Here is a 21,498-nt window from a genome sequence, read left to right on the forward strand (position 1 = left end):
GCTCCAGTTGTTCTATTAGGTTGCTTGCTTTGACAGTTTTCCAGTTTCTTTTTGCGGTGGTTGGTAGTTTGAGGTGCTAGTTGGTAACTTTGTTGGTAGCGTGATCACAAATGGAATGATGAGATGGTTGCTCTAAAGTATCTGTATCAGCGGTGCAGCTGTGATAAGTTTTTTCTTGGCAAAGATTGCGTCAAGTGTGTGCCCTGCTGAGTGTGTTGCTCCTTTGACCAGCTGTTGTAGTTTCATGGTTGTTAGTTGCCCGAGTAGTGAGTTTTGTGAGTTGGCGTGTTTTTCTTCGAACCATATGTTGAAGTCCCCTAAGATTATCAGATGCTCATGTTGAATGGCTATGTTGGTGATGGCTTCTATGAGGTTGTCGACGAAGGTTGCATCGTATGTTGGTGGTCTGTAAACCAGTATGAATTTAATGTTTGTTTTTGGATTAGCTGATAGGTGTATGACCATGGATTCGCAGTCCCCTTCTGCATACACCTCTCACACTCTACACAACCACGCCTCCAAAGCACTACAAACCCACGCACTTCACTACATTGCAACAACAAAACATAACACACATAGCCCAACCGAAGAGCACACCTAAGCTCAGCGAATGGCCAAACTGAGGTTGCCAACAGCATATCACAGCTCTCTTGCCATTTCCCGCTCAACCTTACTAGCCCAACCCACCCTCTTTACTTTTCGGATCCGCCAGAACACCAGGGGACCACTCCAGTGGTGATAGTGCGCGGTATAAATATCCTTTAACATTAACATAACATGTTTAGAGGATCGTCTGTTTTAATTTGCAGGCGTTCCCTGAATGCTATTGCGAGGCCTCCTCCTTTTTAATCTTTCCTGCTTAACTGAAGGCATTTGAAGATGGTGGGGAGGAAGCTTTGGAGTGTGATTTTGTAGTTGTCATCCAGCCATGTTTCTGTGATGAATAGGAAGTCGATACTGTTGTTGCAAAGCAGGTCGAAGATCTCTGTTGAGTGTTTTGACATTGATCTTGCGTTGATTCGGTTGAAGTGGATTTTAATGGTATGATTTGTTTTTTGTTTATTAATCGGCATTGTCTTCTGACTGGTGTTTTGGTTTCCTTCCAAGTCAATCTCTGGTTGTGGTGTTGGTAGAGTTGTGTTTGTGTCATCATCGAATAGTTCTTCTAGGTTAAGTCTTGAGATTTTGTTTTCATCAGGTTCCTCTTCTAAATTTTGTGGCTGTTGAAGGGAAGGTCCTCTTGTTTTGGTGATGTATGGGGTTAAGGCGTCGATCGTGTTCTTGTTACCTCTAGCTTTGTCCATTCTTCTTCTGTGTGGTTGAATTTGTTTGTCAGTCTTTCTTGATTCGTTTGTTGGGTCGGTTTGTTCCGGCAAGTGGTTATTTGCGAGGTATGGTGTTAGGTATATAGATTTTTCTCTTCTGTCGGCACTGGTTCTGTTTTCGTTCTTGTTGATGGGGGTGTGTTCCGCAGTTGTGTTCTTTAGTGGTGTTCGGTTGGGTTTGTTCTCTCTGCCCGTTGTCTTTCTTTTGGTCAGATTAGTTTTCGCAGCATTTTGCGTTATTTGGCGGTCCGCTGTGGGGTTGGTGTCGTGGTGTTTATACCTTTTGGTTTTTTTGTTTGGGTTGTTGGGGTTGTGTACCTTGTAAGGTGTTCGGTTTATATTTCCTTTGGTTTTCCTTCGGGGTTGAGGTTGCGATTGCAGGGGCGATAGCCCACTTGCAGCGCTTTGCTGGTTGGCTCGGTTTTTGTTATGACTGAACGGCCGTACACATTTTTCCTGATTGGTTTTGTTTGGTTATTTGATTTGTTGCGTGTATGATTATGGGCGACGTGTTGTCGTCGAACAGAGCCAGTCTTTCGTGCTTGGTCCAGCTGTCTCGTGGGGTATGTCTGGGTGATGTGGGTTTGTCTGATACAGGTTTGGGCGCTGCCTGGTGGTGCGATTGCAAGTTAACGTGTTTCTGGTCCAATATGAGGATAACGTGAGACAGACTATGGCCCTCATTACGACACTGGCGTTAACCAATGGCGCCATTAGCGCCATGGTTAACGCCGGTAATTTAGCGGATCCACCATGGTGACATGGGGAATTACCGCCCCATTCCAAGGTTGGCTGGGTGGTAATTCCCCATTTACCATTGGCCCTTCCTCATTCCCATTTTTACCCCATAGGGCTAAATGGGAATGGAGAAGGCGGCAATTACGGTACCGCAAAATGCGGTACCGTAATCACCTTCAAGGTCCCTTTGCGGGTCCCTACCTTAACGGCTGGTACAGACCAGCCGTTAAGGTCGGGACCCGCAAAGGGACCTCGTAATCAGGCGTTAAGGAATTACCGGTACCCTTACCGGTACCGGTAATCCCTTAACGCCAGGGTCGTGATGAGGGCCTATGTGTAGTCGGCGGCTGTGGGGAAAGTCTAATCAGGTTATATAGCTAGGGCAATTCAGGTACTGTCCCAATGTAGGACTCTCTGGATGTGAGTGAAGGCAACATTACCAAATTCTCTAGGGTGCGACGCAGGCTAATGTTCACAGCACCATCCCAGTATGGCACAGGCCAACAATCACAGTACTATCTCGGTGTGGCAGAGGTCAATATTCATAGTACTATCCCAATGTGGCACTTTCTAGATGTGATTGAAGGCACCATTCACAATTCCCTAAGGGTGTGACACAGGCTGATATTCACAGTACTATCCCAGTGTGGTGCAGGCTAATAATCACAGTACTATCCCAGTGTGGACAGGCTAGCAACCACAGTACTATCATAGTGGGTGCGTTTTAGATGTGCTTTAAATCAATATGAACAAATCGCTAAGGGTGAGACGCAGGCTAATATTAACAATACTATCCCAGTGTGGTACAGGCTAATAATCACAGTACTATTGCAGTGTGGAACAGGCTAATAATCACAGTACTATCCCAGAGAGGCACAGGCTAATAATCACAGTACTATCCCAGTGTGGTACAGGCTAATAAGCACAGTACTATCCTAGTGTGGTGCTTTCTAGATGTGAATGAAATCAATATGAACAAATCTCTAAGGGTGCAACGCAGGCTAATAATCACAGTACTATCCCAGTGTGGCACAGGCTAATAATCACAGTACTATTCCAGTGCGATACAGGAGTGACACCAGAATGTCTACAAGGCCTCTCCAATGTGGCGGTGGCATTGTATTCTAGACACATCTAAGACCTTAGCGACTAGAGGCTGTCTGAGGATTTTTGAGTCAATACATGAGGTCTGCAGGGCCTTTAGTCTGATATCTTTGCCTCTCATCTCAACACTCTGCTGTCCATCTTATACAGCTGAAGGATATCCCCCGAGGCTCTGGCAGTGGATGCTTTGCTTCATGGCTGAGGCCCAAGGACAGATTATGCCTTCCCACCCTTCATGCTCATTACAAGTATTTTGCAAGCAGTTATTATTAAGACAGTGTTTCACAGGTCCTAGTGGCTCCTTTCCGGACGATGCAAGTACTGTTTCCTGTTCTGCTGCTACTTTCTTATAATTTTGAAATTGGACTTCTCCCGATTCTGACTTTGTTGTTGAGCTCGAAGGGGAATAGCCATTTGATGTTGGTGGAAGGTTCCATGCGACTTGTGGTTCGGATCCCACGTCTTTCAAAGTTAGATATAGCTCTCATTAAGGACTCCGGAGATCCTTTAATGGCAAAGAGATATGAGGCATTCTGGGAACTTTGGGCAGGCTGATGTGTGGAATGTGGTTTCTGTCCTTTTTGCCACCATTGGTAGAAGTAGTTAACTTTCTAGCCTCTGCTTCGGAAGACTTCACTACAAAGCTCCTCTGGAGGACTTATTGCCAGAAGCCCTTGGCTAGCTCTGCGAATAGCTTAGACCTTGCGCCCCCTAGGTAGCTATTGTAGCACACAGCAGAAACATTGTCCATTCGGAGGAGGATGCAAGTATGCACATGGCCTCTGCTCAGAGCTCTTTTCACGAGTGGACTTGCCAGGAGTTCCAGACAAATGATGCAAAGGCCCAGTATTTCGCTGGAGCATTTTCTGACCCACAGTCCCCCCAAGCCAGTCCTGTGAGAGTTGGCCTCCATAACACGGTCAAGGTGGAGTCAAATATTCCGCCACCATTCTAGGAGTCAACATGTACCAGCCACCAGTGGAGTTTCGTCAATGCTTTTAAATCTGGGGATACAACTTGAGTATTGGACAATACCCTGCAAAGAGGTTATCTTGACCCTTTGAATGTCCCTACATTGTAGGGAACACAGTAAAAAGCTTGAATCAATGAGGCTAAGCGCCCTACCAGACTAGCTAATTCCATGAGAGACACCTCTCTGTGGCGGAGTACAGCGCATATCTCCTTGACTTTTTTCACTTTCCTGGGTGGCAATATAAGAGTCTCCGATTAAAAATTCCACTTGGAAGCCTATAAATTCCAAAGACTGTCAGAATCGATGCTGTATTCTGCAGTTAATGAGGAGGCACAGATCCTGGAGCACGTGTCCAGTGTCAGTAGTAAGTGGGTGAGAAAGGGAACTGGATGAATGGTGCCTTTATCAGCGAGGCCTACACATTTTTGTCTATCAACTCCCATGCTTCAAGGGAGAAATGTACTGGATGTGGTGGCTTTACCTGGAAGGGGTTCCTGTAGAAGTCTAGATGAAACACTTGGAATGCTTGTGAAACTCAGACATATTCTGATATGCCCCCTGATTGTGTGCAAAGAATGCTGTAACACCTGCCCCGCTGCAGGAATGAGGACTTTTGTGAATCTTTCCTGCGATAATGGTGTGCTTTCTGTAGTTTCTCAAATGATGACCTGTATCTCCACATTCTCTCATCCGGAAGAATGAGTCTTAGTGGCAGCTACCCAACATTGGGATGTACCTCTTGCCTTGGGACCTGTATGTTCCAGTATGAAAAAGGCTACACTAGCAGCCCCGTCATGTCAGGCCCTTCCAAAAATGCATGGGGGTAAGGCTCTTTTCAGGCACTTGTGTGCTTTGCCCAGAACCAACCCTTTGGTGAACTGGTCGTTTAACAGAAGACGGCCCGTGAAAGGATCCGCCTTTGACAAGACGACATCCGTTTAAGAAGGAGACTGCTGCGTGTATCCCCTGAAATAGTACTGTTTCCTTTGCCCAGCATGCAAACTGCTCTCTGGATCCAATTGCACCCCTGTTTATGTACCGGAATCAGGGATCGAAATTTGGATTTGTTGACCAAGAGCAAAAAGAAGCTCCTGGATATCTGGCATCACCAGTTAGGCAGGAGCTATTTTTTGTGGACCAGGAGCCAATCCATAGAGGGCAGCAAAAGAAACATGTGTGCAAGATGCGAAATCTAACTTTTTGCCCATTACATATTATACAATATGCTTTAAATTTCCAATGGGTTTGTGTTCTTTATTCAACTTTAAACACATTTGCAAATCTACACAGTTAATATCACATGGCTATGTTTGTATGGCACCATTTGGCTGGGGAGTCAAAAGTAGCTCCCGGTAGCTGCTGATTTCAAGCTAACTAGGCTACCCAGGGCTATAACCAGGAGCTAAATAAATCCCAGCTCCTGCCAATTTTGAACCCTGTGAATGCCGGTATCCACTGCTCTTTCCAAAGGATCCATGATCTTGGCTGGAGGCCCTGATAAGTCTAAGAGTGTTTCTTAGCAGGAGCACCATGCACAGTCTAGACCTTTTTTCAGACCCTCCAGAAAATTGCGGCATGAAATGGAAAATATTGCGGCACAAAAATGAAAAAAATTGCGGCACCCAACTGCGTTTTTTGCGGCATTTTCTAACGTTGAAAAATATATCATTTAGCATCTTTTTTAGCCTAAAACCAAGTAATTGCAAGACTTTTGTTAGTGAGGAACAAAATGTGTTCTGTCTGGCTGCGCTCTGTAGGACAGCCAGGTCGAGTCACCACAGCCTAACATTTTGGATTGTGGTGGGGGAAGGGGGATACAGCCTGATGAGCTCCAAGGAAATGGTGCTGTGCCACTACTTCCAGCAGACAAGTGGAAAGCAAATAAACAGATAGGCTTGAATTCAAAAGTGTAACCCTGGTTGAAGCCCATAGGTTTGCTTTTCGCTTGTCCTATGACCCCAGGAGAGAGGGGGAACAACTCTACACTTCTCCATGGAAGGAATCCATGAGGCCAAGACACAGGGGCAATGCAGTGGCAGTAACTGCAAGCCCATAATACCTAGCCAAACAATGAACTCTCTTGGGTGGTCATAATTCCTTGGTTATGCCACCCACACCTGGTGACTAAACACACCCACAAACAGAAATGAAACATCACAACACTACCAGGGGTCAAGTCCTACAAATTAAAGTGGGGGAGGGAACTCATTAACAAATGCAATGGCATGTGATGTCATCAGAAATTAGCATATCAAGGTGAAATATGCATATATCATTAAATTGGCTTTGCATAACCACCAAAATTGCACAGGACGAATGGCATTTGCCTTTCATAAATTCTAACACCCAATTTTGTGCGTAATTGGTGTCATACAGCCCAGCCTTGATTCAAGGCTGGGCTGCATGATACAAATGCTCGTAGCTGTATTCGTTTCAAATTGCTTTACAATTATTGTAAAGCAATTTGAAACGAATACAGCTACGAGAGTCTTCAATTGGCATCATGCAGCCCAGCCTTGATTCAAGGCTGGGCTGCATGATACAAACGCTCGTAGCTGTATTCGTTTTCAAATTGCTTTACAATTGGTATCATGCAGCCCATGATACCAATTGTAAAGCAATTTGAAATTAATACAGCTACAAGAGTCTTCAATTGGTTTCATGCAGCCCAGCCTTGAGGCTGGGCTGCATGATACCAATTGTAGACGAGCGTCAGGAAGCATTAAGTTTATGCTTTCTTTTCCGGCGCTCGACAGGAAAGTAATTTACTTTCCTGTCGAGCGCCGGGAATGAAAACAGTCCAGTGGCCTCTTTGGGTGCTCTGAGTTGGGGGCAGATGAGTGGACAGGCCAGTGCTTACCTGGCTAGCTTCACCAACTGTCAGCTCGGGCACTCAATGAGCCTTGGAGGTGCCTGGGGTCACAGCCAAATGCTGTGCATCTCCCAGGCCTGCGTGACCCTCCCCCAATCCTGGGCCTGCAATGCAGAGCCGAGGTGTTAACCCTCAAGCTGCTGCAATCAGCAGCCAGCTGTGTTCGCTCTAAATCATTAAATGAGCGCGAAAAAAGACACACTAAGCTAACATGTCTTTTTTGCGCTCATTTAATGATTTATAGCGGCAATTGCGTGAAATGGCAAATTTTGCGATTTTTTTGCAAATCGCCATAACGTGGATGGTCTGTTTTTTGCATCTTTCTGACAAGTGCTAGCACATGCAAATATAAGCGTGAGGTCGGCATCACCTTTTCAGCACAGAAGCCCTAGGGCACACAATTGTAATTTTAGTCTTGACCTCCTTTTCAAGTGGCTTCCTAAGCCGCAGAGCCATATAATCCACCAGGCCGGAAGACTGAGTACATTTTGAAAATAGGGAATGATGAATCAGCCTGGGTTAAATTAAGTGAGTTGTAGAGCTCTGCAGTCATCAGTAGGAGGTTGAAGAGGGATAGGGACTAGTGTCGGACCCTTTTGCTGAGTTCTGCTGACTGGCAGGAAATCATCATTCAGGGTATGAATCATGGGTGAGAGGGGGCCTGGAGGTGGACCCTGATCTACATTGCAATGAGATTAGGCCGGGCATCAAACCTTTATTAATAAAGGCAGATTTGAATTTCTCAAAAGCTGATTGAACCTTTTTGAGGTAGTCTTTCTGCAATCTACAGGAGAACTCTTACGATCCAGAGTACTGACCCTCTGACTAACTGCTAGGAACTGGCAGGCTGCTCAAGGTCATAAATGAGAGAGGAAAGGGGCTCAATATGGAGCTGAGGAAGTGTGGTGGCGGTGCTCTACAATGGAGTTCAATCGTGAGTGCACAAGTTGTCGTTCTTCCAAAACCACGTGCCAACTCTTTGATACTTGCTTAAAGCTGAGAGCCAGCAGGATGTCTTGATGTTCTACACTGATTTGTATGGGGGTAATATTCCTCCATGCAGTAGGAATGGGGCCCTTCTCCCTCATCCTTGGTATCATAAGAGCAGATTTAGCCTTCCACTCTTTGCTCTGAATAGTCAAGAGATAGACATGCTGAGGTTTGGATGCCTTGGAGGACTAAACTGGAAGATGCTCAGAGTGTGTGGGATAAACTTGACAAGAGACAGAGTAAGAATACTCAATACTTCCCAGACGTGTGGTGCATTAGCAGTGCTGATCAAATAGTTATTTATACACTGAGGACCTCAGTACAAGTACTGCAGCTCAGCTTGAAGCTGCGCATTCAGTGAGATGCCGCGGTGGAATGGATGAAACACTGACCTGAAGACCTCCCATCATACGCAGCATGGATTGTGCCCCTGCGGATGCAAGAGCCACTGCTAAACAATGAAACAAGCTCGCTGAATATTGCAAAGAGCTCTTTACCCGAAATAGGCACACTCATGCTCCGGGGAGAACAAGCGGGTACACTGGCTTCCGCTTTCATCCCCAAAAGTACCTCATATCAACATGAACCTTATGCCTTAAAGAACGGAAGTAAGATCAAGACCCCGAAAAATGCCTGTGGGCAAAAGAACTTAACAACTACTGACACTCAAACACAGTAGCAAGAAAATCATGGAAACAAAAATGAAACACATAAGCAATCATAAAGGAGCTAGAATACCTCTATTAAATATAGAAGGGTCATATGACCCCTCATACATGAGTACAATCACTTATACAAACACATGCAACACAGGCATGAAAGGAAAAGTGCCATTATTTGCTAAAACAGCAGCAAAGAAGGCTGTTAAGTCAAGATATGACATGATCTGTACTCTAATATACTGGTCTGATTTAGGTCCAGAGTACATTGCATTTGGTTACCATGCTTTATGTTTGGTTACCTTGTTCAATGTCTGACATGAATAAATCTTAGCTGTACAGTTCTACTCTTGTAAACCCATAAAACGGCAGTTTAAATAGTTTGCCTATTATTTTTAGTTGTCTTGGTACAGCTGCCGGTCACCTTAAATATCTAACAGGACTGAAACTTTCAATGCATACTGGTTTTTGCTCCCAAAGATAAATGTTCCATATTATAATACCAAATCTTTCAGGGGGGCACGCAAACTCTGCAGTACAAACTGTATTAAGAGTGTGTGCTCTTGTTCAATTTTTTTCCAAGACATTACATTTACAAATGAAAAAAATGTAATGAACCTTCCCTTAATGAACGATTATGCACAAGCCATACTTTGACCTCTTACACTTAATTCATAAATCTCTAACACTGGCACTAGATGTACAAGTAACATGTAAATGTAAAACATCCAGCTAGTTGGTAACAATGTAAAATGATACTAGCCCCCCCCCACCCAGCTCACTGCCTTTCCACCCACCCTTTCAATTGTCCCTGTCCTCTCACTTGCTTTGGTGCTCTGAACAAGAAAATGTTCATGTCTGTAGCGTTTAACAAAACACTGAAATAAACAAATAGCATTTGATGTTGATAACTTCCAGAACTAGAAGGCAACAATGTGTCCTTGTCTGTCCAAAGGAGCAGAAAATCAAGAAAAGTTAAAAAACCAACACCCACTGTTACATACACTATTTAATAAATAATTCACATAGACAGCCAGACAGTTTCAGTATCTGAAAGTTGGTGAATGCTAAAATGCAGGAAGACAATAATATTGTTTTCATTAGTTACATCCCTGCAGCTGGGTGAAAACACTTTTCTTGATTATTTAGTAGTTTGGGCTCAACACTGCAGAATAGTGTAGTAAATTTCAGGGTTCTAAAAAAGTATTTGTAAAAATTGGAGGAATTCAAGAATCTTTTAAAAGAATGAGGATTAAGTTATTAAGGGTGTGTGGCAGGGATCTGTTAGACAAGTACTAAATGAGCCTCATACTGAATTGTGCTTTTACTAAAGTCAATATGTATGCCTAGAAGATAGAAATAGGACTAACAGTTTTCTCCAAAAATCATGTTATTGTATGTTTATTCACAAGTGCAAAGAAACCAAACAAACAACATGAACCCATCTTATTTCATCACCTTTGTACCATGCTCACTCATACAGAGGTTTCCTCAAATACACAGGTTTTGGTAGGTATGTAAAAGATGTGGGGCTATGCTAATGTCTTTACTGTTGGCACTCAGGGCTAGCTAGCTTTTGGGTGTAGCCCATGAGCTTCTAACCGGGCCAACAACGAAAAGACCCAGGGCTATAGCCCCCCTAGTAATCTCTGGCGCCTCTGCTCAAACGTAAATAGTACTCTTCAACCCATCCTTCCGTTCCGCCTTAAGCCTCAACACCTCCGTAATTTCCCCTTCTTATAGCCCTGTCATTAATAGCACTTCTCCCATAATTTCACACATTATTGCAATAGTTGTTTTTGGTGGATCACTGCCATACACAACAGCATTACTATGGCCATCCCTTCCCCACACAACAATTTCTGTACAACAATTTTTCCCCTATGCATCACAATTGCATGCTTTAGTTACCCCAAAACACCCCCATGATCTACCCAAAAGCCTCATATTCAGCCCATATCACAAACAGGGCCAGCCTGGGTTTGAGGCCACTGTCCATGCCACCACTCTTGACATTTCCTTGACCACTCTAACCAGTCACCTTGTATACTTTTGCCTCCCGTATGGTATGATAAAAGCTTGGGTTGGCCATCATACACCTTGATCAACAGTCATCCTCACTATATTCAGTTTATCTTTCTTGAATAATAAACTCTGTGGAGTTATTTATACTGACAGTGCTAAGTGAGGTGCTCATACCACATCCTTTCTAAACTTCAACTTCCTTAGATGGTTTGCTGAGAAGATAACATTGACGCTCAGGACACCCTGGCCTTCAGTAGAACAGGAGAGTAAGTGGTACTTTCACCTACTGTCTGCCTCCGGAGCTCCGAAAGGGCCGCCGTTGCTGAAGGACTCCTAGGTTTCGGGCTGTCTCTGTGTCGGCCTTGATGGCCTGGAGGGACGCATCCACCGTCTTCCCAAACAGGAGAATGAGCACTAGGCTAATTCTCAAATAGCAATGGGACAAAATAATACCATTGGCTTCCAAGGAAAAGATTTACCCGGTCCATACATATAATCCTTTACACAGATTCAAACAATATTTACTTTTGATCAGTGGCACATAGTGCATGGTTTTCTAGAAAATGAAACCGTATTTGTTTTTAGCAGTTCCAATTTTACATATGGGTTTGTCACATCCTTAGCACTGCATTCTCAGAGCTAGGATTGTGACATGCACATCCATTCTGCATTCAAGGGTAAATTCCTGCAGCAGAGAAAGGGTTAAATAAATTAACTTGTTCAGTTAAACAAAACTCTATCTCATGAAATGGCAGACTACATGCTGAAAACATAACATGTGATGGTTGATGTGTGTAGGTGGCCATGAATTACCTTTCTTTAACAGCCTGGAGAGAGACACGAGGAGATGTTGAACGAAATGGCAATGGAATACTGAATGGAAGCAAAGTCTCACTCCGATCTGCATCCATCCTCACAGAAGCATGGGAAATATTGTCTGACAAACGAAGTCAAATGAAAATCATGATGAACACCATAACCCAGTAATGTGACACACTTCGACAGATGGAATTTAAATTAAAACTTTGAAAAAACCATTAAGCCATTAAGTATTTAACACGTTGGCATGATTAATTTGAATAAAAATAATGATAATGAACGCAAGCAAACGAAAAATAACTGAACTAAAACTTAAGAGCACGTTTAACACTACAATGAAATATACATCTTTGGAAAGCCATTCATGTAACTGAAATTGACAATGGAATAATGGCTTGCTAAAATATTTCACAAACTATTACCCACTTCAGCCTAACTAGCACCATGTTACATCTGTCAGCAATGCCTATGGTTTTTGACTGCTTCACATAGAAGTGCAGAACATTGTGAGAACCTGTTGAAATAGATCCTCTATTAGAAGTTACTCCACGTATATTTTACTGTGCACAATACAAGTCCACATTTGAAAACAAATATTTCCCTAAATGTTGAAGTAGGTTTTATGAAGAAAAAAAACTATTTAGTTACATAATGTAATTTTCCCTGTACCTTTATAGCACCCAATTAGGACTCCTTGAAGGATAACCATTCAACCCTATATCAAGAACTAGAAATACATGCATTTTGCCATGCATGCCAATGGCATCTGCAGCACAAGACTCCAAATCATACTGTATGTACTGGTCACTCTTTAGTTCTCAGATACGCTAAAAGGATTAGGCTACATAAGAAGTCACACAATGATATGATATGATAAGTCATGTATACCACGGTTTAGAACTATTTTACCTAACCCCAAAAAGTTCGACTTCCAAAAGTTCGACCCCCAATTTCCCGCATATATATATGTGGGGGGGGGTAAAGTATATAAAACATGTATAGGGGTAAGGTGGGGGGCTCACATATATATTTGCAGGAAATAAAAAAATAAAAAAGTCAAACTTTTGGGAAGTCGAACCTTTGGGTTCGGTAAAATCACTTAGATTCGTATACCACGCCTGTCCACAAGTGTTTCCAGGCGCCACAAGACAAGGGAGGGAAGACAGAGGGAGGATAAGACAAACGATCTTACTTTCACTCAGATTGTGCAATTGCGAGAATGAGAAGTGCAAGGGGAAAGGGAGGTGGAGTGCAAGGGAGAGGGGAGGGGAAACCAGTAAGTGCAGCAGGGGCAGCACGGCTCTGGGTAGTGCAAGGAGAACAAGGGACTGTAGGATTACAATTACAGCCCCTAAGTGCGTGGTAGGCCTGGAGGTAGTGCAAGGGTGACTGATCAAGAAAGAGCCTAGTACCGAGTGAGACTCTGCGGGTCGCCAAGCAAATAGTTGGTACAGTAGACCGGTAGGTCAGAAGGGGAGGGAGAGGGAGAAAGCAGAGGAGAAGAGAAACTCTTTGGCCTTGGTTCCACCCAATTTTCCAGTGTCTCAGAAGCAAAGGAATAGTAGAACTGCCACATGATGTAATCAGCAATCTGCCCGATGGAATGGTGTGAGAATCGATTAGTGAGCTGTGATAGGAATACAGTGTCCATCAGAAAGAACATTAGAGAAGATAAGTAACTTTTTCTTTTCATGGATATCTTCTTCCAACAGATTCCTCAGTTTCTGAAATGCTCTCAAAGCAGTATTGATAAGAATAGAGCGAAGAGTGTGAGGAATCAACCCTACAATTCTGTAAAACAGAGTGTCCAAAAGGTGAATCTTCTTCAGTAGTGCTTGGTGAAAGCGTGCACAGAGGCCCAAGAAAATAAGGATGAGATTCACACCCAAAGATAAACACAAAGTGAAAAAGCATCGACAACTGTTTTGACTCTTTTTTTGGAGGTCAGGGAGATTGCTATAGAAGTGCCACTGTGAACCCTTTTTTGGATATGGTCCCACGCTCCATTGGTTTTAGGGAGTAGGCTGGCGGCAGTTGTAATTTAGTTTTGGCTTCAACAGGGGTGCGAACCAATTTAATGCATTAGTATCACAATGTATCTTTTGTAGTTATTGGAGTACTAATGTATTCGTGTTAGGTCCTGCCCTTGGCTATTTTGTTTCTTGGGCATTCCTTTATTTGGGGAAACTATGAGGGAGGCCAAAAATGGTTGTTTTACACACAGGTAGTCACTCGGATCTCAGCCTTGCACTGTCTACAGTTGTTTGAACTGGTTTAGACCTGCCTCAGACATAAGAGATGGCAATTACACATCCTGCGGATGGTGGTTATGTATGTTTGGCTGTTTTTGATGAACTATGTGAAAGAATATGTGTAAGACTTCGCAGCTCACCAATTTTCTATAATGGTGACTGCTCGAATGATAGTTTATTAACATCCACTCCGGTGGGGTGGCGGGGGCTTTCCAAGTGACCACTTTAGTAACTTTGGTAATAACATTGCAATTAAATGTCTAATCGAATTATGTCAAGAGGTCTGCAGTGTCCAAAAAGCCCAACATGAAATTATCATAAGAACTGAGAAGATGCTACACAGGATTTTAGAAGGGCTTATTAAAAAACCTTTTAATAGGGATAGCATGGAAATAATCCATCATTTGCCTCAAGATAACAGTACTAAAGCTGTGGCTATACTAGCAGCCTTGGAGATTAATTTGATACAGGCAGAGGGTGTAGTGTGTGAAGGGGTTGTTGCAGCGGTTATTCAACATAGTAATACGGTATTCGATGAGTAGTAGCTACCAAATTATATATCTTTTAATGGTTACTTCTCCTGTTGTGGTGCATGTGGAACAGGAAACCCCCAGGAAGTAAGACACAAGACAAAAAAAGGAAACAAAGGAAAACAAAGCAAAATGCTGGTAAAAAGTTCAATCCCAAAAGACACTCTAAAGATGTTTACTTTATTGAAAACAATGATTGTTACATCAAGAACAGACAACCAAGCATGCAAATATTAAACAGAATAAAGCAAAGAAAAAAAGAAAAAAGAAAAATAATAAAGACTACAAACAGCAAGGAACTAAATCTAAACTAGAACTATGGATCAAAAAACCAACTAATATGAAGGTGTCCACTGAAAAACGATCTCCAATCATTGTAATTCAAGAAGAAATTGATAACAGCATGGACAATTCAAAATTGGCAGTATCTATGTCAGGTTATTTAGAACTTTCATCTAGTCAAGACAATACTACAAACATGATGGCTAATCAAAGGGCCTCAACACCGAACCAGGAAAATGGTATGTCAGAGAAAAGCTATTCTAAATCTATCAAGATACAATAAATATTGCAAACCACAGAGAGCCCCATCTTGAACAAAGCAAATATTGTAACCTTATTAGGGATGGTTCCTGCTTCGAGAGTTGTTCAATCTGCAGATACAGAAAAGGTGGAGATCATAGAAACTAATTCCCATAAATATTCTATCCTGCAATGCAATCCAATTTTATCATGACACATGCAACCAACTTTTTACATTTAGGTTATGAATTTAACAATGAGCATAATGGCAGAGATCATGTTTCTTTAACTGCACTGAAAATGTCTGTGGTACTCGATCAGAATGTTAGAAAAGAGGCATTTGATAACACAGTGGAAACTGTCACGGTCCACTTCCTGAAACCCCCCCGGCAGGTCCATGGGCCAGGAGGGGTCTCGGCACGGGCCCCCAACAAGCTTAGGCATCCTTTGCCTAGGCCCTCTTGGCGCCAGGCTCATACTTAATGAAGACTTGTGCTTGGGAACTACTTTATTTCAGTGCCAGTCAACATGGCGGCATCCACATAGCTTGGCTCCTTGGAACCAAACTATGCGGTATAGTGTTTTGGGTGTGGTAGCCTAGGGACTATTTCACCTGGACTACTTTCTTGATGCTATTTAAACCACACCCGACTTGGATAACACGCTTCGCGTTATTTTGCAATCCTGCAACGTGACCGTCATCGTGTTCAGCTGCATCTGCGAACCTTGGAAGAACAGCACCTGAAAAACAAAAGGACATCGTTAATAGCAGCAGCTTACCTGTGATTCCACTGCGAGCTGCCCTCTGCTCCTGCAAACAGCATCCAAGGAACAGCGAGCGTCCCGGACCGTCGGATCTGCAAAAGGAGAGAAACAAGACATTAGACATTTTACAATTGTGCCGGCAGCTTACCTCTCGAGTCACCCATCGACCAGCACCGCCTTGGGGCTTCTTGCTCCAGGCGAGCACCGCAACCTACGGGAACGAAAGGCAACAGGTTAGCAAAGGCAAGGCATCATAGCGCTGTGCATAGCGCCTACTTAGTGCATCAAGGCGCTCTCGAAGCACCATCACCTGCTGGTGAGTCCCAATTCAGCCAACGTTCCACAGCGAACTTCCGCGCACCTATGGAGAGAGAAAAGACATTATTTAAATCCAAGAAAGGCATACAGTATAACAGTAATAAGACCTACCTGAAAGACTCTAAAGGGCCTGCATCATTGAAGTAACTAGATCTCACTTGCCCACAAAGGACAACGCGCCGCTGCCAAGAAGGCAGGACGGAGAGCATGCCAAAACCCATAACAAGGTGAGGAAAGGTCCAGGGAGGGGTTGCGGGCATACGGGGTGTTGGGAGGCTCTTACCCCAGTTGCCCAGTTTTGAACATTGCCCACCTGTTTGCCAGGCAGAACTTCTCAGCTGATTATACCTGGGAGCGGCAGAGAAGGGCACCAGAGTCCCCACAGCTGGGTGGCGTCCCCGTGGATACCAGGTGAGCGTAACAGAACGCGAAGCCTGCCAAACCAATCCACCTGGGCGCCATGGAAACATCAGAATTAGACCAATTGGCCCAATTGTTGGAAGAACTTCGTGCCGAGGTTCACTCTGCCAGACAGGAGACTAACGCTCTCCGGAGAGACTTATTGGTGACTAAAGAACGTACTGAAGATATCAGCAGGCAAGTCTTGCAATCACAAGCGGGTCAGACGCCTCTACCTGGGAACAACCCACCGATGCAAAATCCTAGCATGTCATCCACAGTGGATGGGACAGAAATCGCTTCAGGACCCGTAACCCAGCGCACAGCCGAGATAACCTTGCTGTGACAGGACGGACATCGGCAACTTATTTTGTTCGATCTCATCAAGGCACATCAATTCCGGCTCATACTAGGGATGCCATGGTTAGTTGCTCACAACCCTTTGATTGACTGGCGGGCAAGAAAATTAACCTTTCCCAGCGACTGCTCTCCAGCCTGTTATTACCAAGAACAAAAACCTGCTTTCAGTATCTCTACAACTCCTGAAGTGGCAACTTTGGGAGTGACTAGTACCTTGCCTGAGCAATACCACGGTTTCCAGGATGTATTCCAAAAGGACCAAGCAAACACTCTACCGCCTCACAGGCCCTACGACTGCCAGATCGACCTTGTTCCCGGTGCTCAAGTTCCTTGCGGCAGAATCTATGCTCTCACGGAACCCGAAAACCTTCATCTGAAGGCTTATTTACAACAGTACCTTGCAAATGGATTCATCCGCCCATCCAAGTCACCTGCAGCTAGTCCTTTGTTCTTCGTACGGAAAAAAGAAGGGGACTTAAGAACCTGTATTGACTACCACGCATTAAACCAGATCACTGTAAAGAACCGTTACCCCTTGCCGCTCATCCCAGAAATGCTGGACCATGTCAAAGATGCCCAAATTTACACCAAACTGGACCTTCGAGGAGCATACCACCTGATGCGGGTCAGAAGCGGAGACGAATGGAAAACTGCTTTCCACACCAAACATGGTTTGTTCGAATATCAAGTCATGCCCTTTGGGTTATGCAATGCTCCTGCAGCGTTTCAGTATTTTATGAATGACGTTTTGAGAGAGTTAATTGATGTCTGCGCCCTAGTGTACATAGATGATATCTTAGTGTACTCAACCTCAAAACAGGATCACATCAAGCACGTCCGTTCAGTCCTCTCCAAGCTCCGGGAACATCGTTTATATGCAAAGCTGGAGAAGTGCTTTTTTTCATGTCACCGAAGTTGAGTTTCTGGGTTTTATTCTTACTCCAGGAGGCATCATAATGGACCTGCATAAAGTGGACGCCGTTTTGAAATGGCCATCACCAACGTCAGTAAAAGCGGTACAGAGCATGTTGGGCTTTGCAAACTTCTATCGCCGGTTCATACCAGACTTCTCACAGGTCGTACACCCGATCACCATATTGCTAAGAAAAAATAACAAAAAATGTGCATGGACCGAAGAAGCAGAAAAAGCTTTTCAGGGACTCAAGAAAAGGTTCACCTCTGCGCCAATCCTGAGACATCCTCGCCCTGATCTTCCTTATATCATGGAAACAGACGCTTCCAGCATAGCGATGGGAGCTGTCCTCTCGCAAAGAGATCCAGTAACAGGCCAGCTACATCCAGTGGCCTTTTGGTCAAAGAAATGTTCTCCCCCGGAGATGAATTATGCCATCACGGACAAAGAACTCTTGGTGATCAAATCCGCCTTTAAGGCCTGGCGGCACTACCTTCTGGGGGCCAGACACACCATTACAGTTATCACAGACCACCAAAACCTGCAATACCTTAAGACAGCTAAAGCCCAGTCTTCACACCAATTGCGGTGGGCCCTTTTCTTCGCCGAATACGACTATGTCATCACTTTTCGACCAGGGGTCAAGAATGGAAAAGCTGACGCACTCTCTCATACAGGCACTGATGACTTGGTATATACGCCCCCAGATCCAGTCCCCATCATACCGGAAGACAAGTTCTTGGGCCTCACTACGGCCGTAACCCAAGTTGAACTGAGAGATAAGATTCAACGAACCATGAACCCAGATGCCTTCCTCGCATGGCAAGCGAACAATATTCCATTAAAGATCACTTACCCTTTTTTAAGGATCGGTTGTATGTACCCACCAAAGACTTACAACAACAAATTGTTGCTAGTTATCATGATTCCCTGATCGAAGGGCACCCTGGAATCACCAAGAATCCAGCCAAGGTAAAACAGAACTTCTGGTGGCCTGCCTGGCGTAAGGATGTCATCCAATATGTTCAGTCCTACAGAGTCTGTGCGCAAAACAAGTCGCAAAAACAAAAACCATCCGGTCTTCTGCAACCTTTAGACATTCCTCCCACTCCCTGGCACACTCTTTCCCTCGACATCATCACTGACCTACCTCCCAGTCAAGGGTTTAACACCATCCTGGTAGTCCTGGACTTGTTCTCAAAGATGGCGCACTTCATTCCGCTCAAAGGCCTCCCTGACGCACCCACTCCAGCCAAAGTGTTCCTGGATGGTATTGTAAAACTACATGGCTTCCCATCAGTCCTGATCTCCGATCGAAGTACCCAGTTCATCTCCAACTTCTGTAATAAATGTTGTGCAATGGCACAAATTGACGTCCGGCTATCCACTAGCCATCACCCCCAAACGGACGGTCAGACCGAGAGGACCAACCAGACCCTTGAACAATACCTACGGTGCATGTTACACCATGAACTAAGAGACTGGAAATATTTGTTATGGATAGCTGAGTATGCATATAACAACTACTTGCACTCCAGTACCGGACAAACACCCTTTTATACCCTTTATGGTAGACACCCACATACCTCAGAACTAGATGTCCCAAAAAATTTGGAAATGCCAGCAGTAAAAACTCTTTACACCAACATCAGTCAGGCTTTCAAAAAGGCCAAATAACATCTTATTTTAGCCAAAGAAAAACAAAAGCAATTTGCCGACCAACACCGGAAAAAGGCCCCAGACTATCAAGTAGGAGACAAGGTTTGGCTGGCTGCCAAGTTTGTACCCATCAAGGGAACCCAGACTTTTCAACCTAGGTACTTAGGAACATACACGATCAAGGCAATTATCAATCCAGCGGCCATCAAACTAGACTTACCACCTAACCTACAGATTCACCCAGTATTTCATGTGTCCCTATTAAAACCGATGCAGCCCGGTACACGGATTGGGACACCACCAAAACCCATACTTATTGACGGAGAACCAGAAATCGAAGTCAGAAGCATCTTGGATTCCAAGTATTCGAGGGGAAGGCTATACTACCTAGTTGATTGGAAAGGATTTGGACCCCATGACAGATCCTGGGAACCCTGTGAAAACATTCATGCACCATGTCTGATCAGAACATATCATTGCAACTTTCCAACTAAACCAGGGCCGGACAGAAGGAACACCTTGAGAGGGGCCTTGTGGGGGAAGTGCTGTCACGATCCACTTCCTGAAACCCCCCCCGGCAGGTCCATGGGCCAGGAGGGGTCTCGGCTCGGGCCCCCAACAAGCTTAGGCATCCTTTGCCTAGGCCCTCTTGGGGCCAGTCCTAGCGCCTTTGGCGCCAGGCTCATACTTAATGAAGACTTGTGCTTGGGAACTACTTTATTTCAGTGCCAGTCAACATGGAGGCATCCACATAGCTTGGCTCCTTGGAACAAAGCTATGCGGTATAGTGTTTTGGGTGTGGTAGCCTAGGGACTATTTTGCCTGGACTACTTTCTTGATGCTATTTAAACCACACCCGACTTGGATAAAACGCGTCGCGTTACTTTGCAATCCTGCAACGTGGCGCTCATTGTGTTCAGCTGCATCTGCGAACCTCAGAAGAACAGCACCTGAAAAACAAAAGGACATCGTTAATAGAAGCAGCTTACCTGTGATTCCACCGCTAGCTGCCCTCTGCTCCTGCAAACAGCATCCAAGGAACAGCCAGCCTCCCGGACTGTCGGATCTGCAAAAGGAGAGAAACAAGACATTAGACATTTTACAATTGTGCCGGCAGCTTACTTCTCGAGTCGCCCATCGACCAGCACCGCCTTGGGGCTTCTTGCTCCGGGTGAGCACCGCAACCTACGGGAACGAAAGGCAACAGGTTAGCAAAGGCAAGGCATCATAGCGCTGCGCATAGCGCCTACTTACCGCATCAAGGCGCTCTCGAAGCACCATCACCTGCCGGTGAGTCCAATTCAGCCAACGTTCCACAGCGAACTTCCGCGCACCTAAGGAGAGAGAAAAGACATTATTTAAATCCAAGAAAGGCATACAGTATAACAGTAATAAGACCTACCTGAAAGACTCTAAAGGGCCTGCATCAGTGAAGTAATTAGATCGCACTCGCCCACAAAGGACAACGCGCCCCTGCCAAGAAGGCAGGACGGAGAGCACGCCAAAACCCATAACAAGGTGAGGAAAGGTCCGGGGAGGGGCTGCGGGCATACGGGGTGTTGGGAGGCTCTTACCCCATTTGCCCAGTCTTGAACATTGCCCACCTGTTTTCCAGGCAGAACTTCTCCACTAATTATAACTGGGAGCGACTGAGAAGGGCACCAGAGTCCCCACAGCTGGGTGGCATCCCCGTGGATACCAGGTGAGCGTAACAGAAACCAGAACCAATACCACTGTGGAGTATTGGGGTTGGTTACCAAGAGCATTACAAGTGAAAAATGAGGAGGGGGTCCTAGCAAGTTGTCCGACACCTTAACTGTAGTTACTTGGAACACAAGAAACTATGAACATTTATTGAAGAAGGATGGAGATTCTTGCTGTTTGTTGAATTATGAGGTGTTCCTTGTACAAGAAAGTTGGCTCTTGAGTATTATTTTACAAATGTATAGTTCCATTGTTATGGCTGCGTACATTATTATTTCCCCCCAATGCCTTCATTCTCCCGTTTAACGTATCTGATCCTCGGGTGGGAGGTACAGGGGGTGTTTCAATGCACTGAAGATATTTACGATTATATTGATGAGATTATTAAAAAGTATACTGACAATTCTGGAGAATTAGTGATTCTGGTGGGAGGTGATTAGAATGCTCCTTTTGGAGAAAGTGTTGAGGATGGCATATTTAAGCATGTAATACCTGAATCCTTATCAGTAGTGAAATAGGAAAAGCCAAATAATAAAAACAAGGTTCTATTTGGCTAATACATATGGAAAAT

General features: G+C 44.5%; 1 protein-coding gene across 2 annotated transcripts in view; it reads right to left on the reverse strand.

Moving 5' to 3' along the window:
• HPS5 (HPS5 biogenesis of lysosomal organelles complex 2 subunit 2) overlaps positions 1 to 21,498 on the reverse strand; it is a 1,306,927-nt gene that overhangs the window by 549,546 nt on the left and 735,883 nt on the right. For both annotated transcript variants that reach the window (XM_069623788.1, XM_069623787.1), the window contains exon 13: positions 11,500 to 11,623. In XM_069623788.1, the coding sequence (XP_069479889.1) occupies positions 11,500 to 11,623 (124 nt within the window). The remainder of the gene's footprint in view (positions 1 to 11,499; positions 11,624 to 21,498) is intronic.

Source organism: Ambystoma mexicanum, chromosome 11 (assembly GCF_040938575.1).
Source record: "Ambystoma mexicanum isolate Mex_15411 chromosome 11, UKY_AmexF1_1, whole genome shotgun sequence".
Taxonomy (NCBI): Eukaryota; Metazoa; Chordata; class Amphibia; order Caudata; family Ambystomatidae; genus Ambystoma; species Ambystoma mexicanum.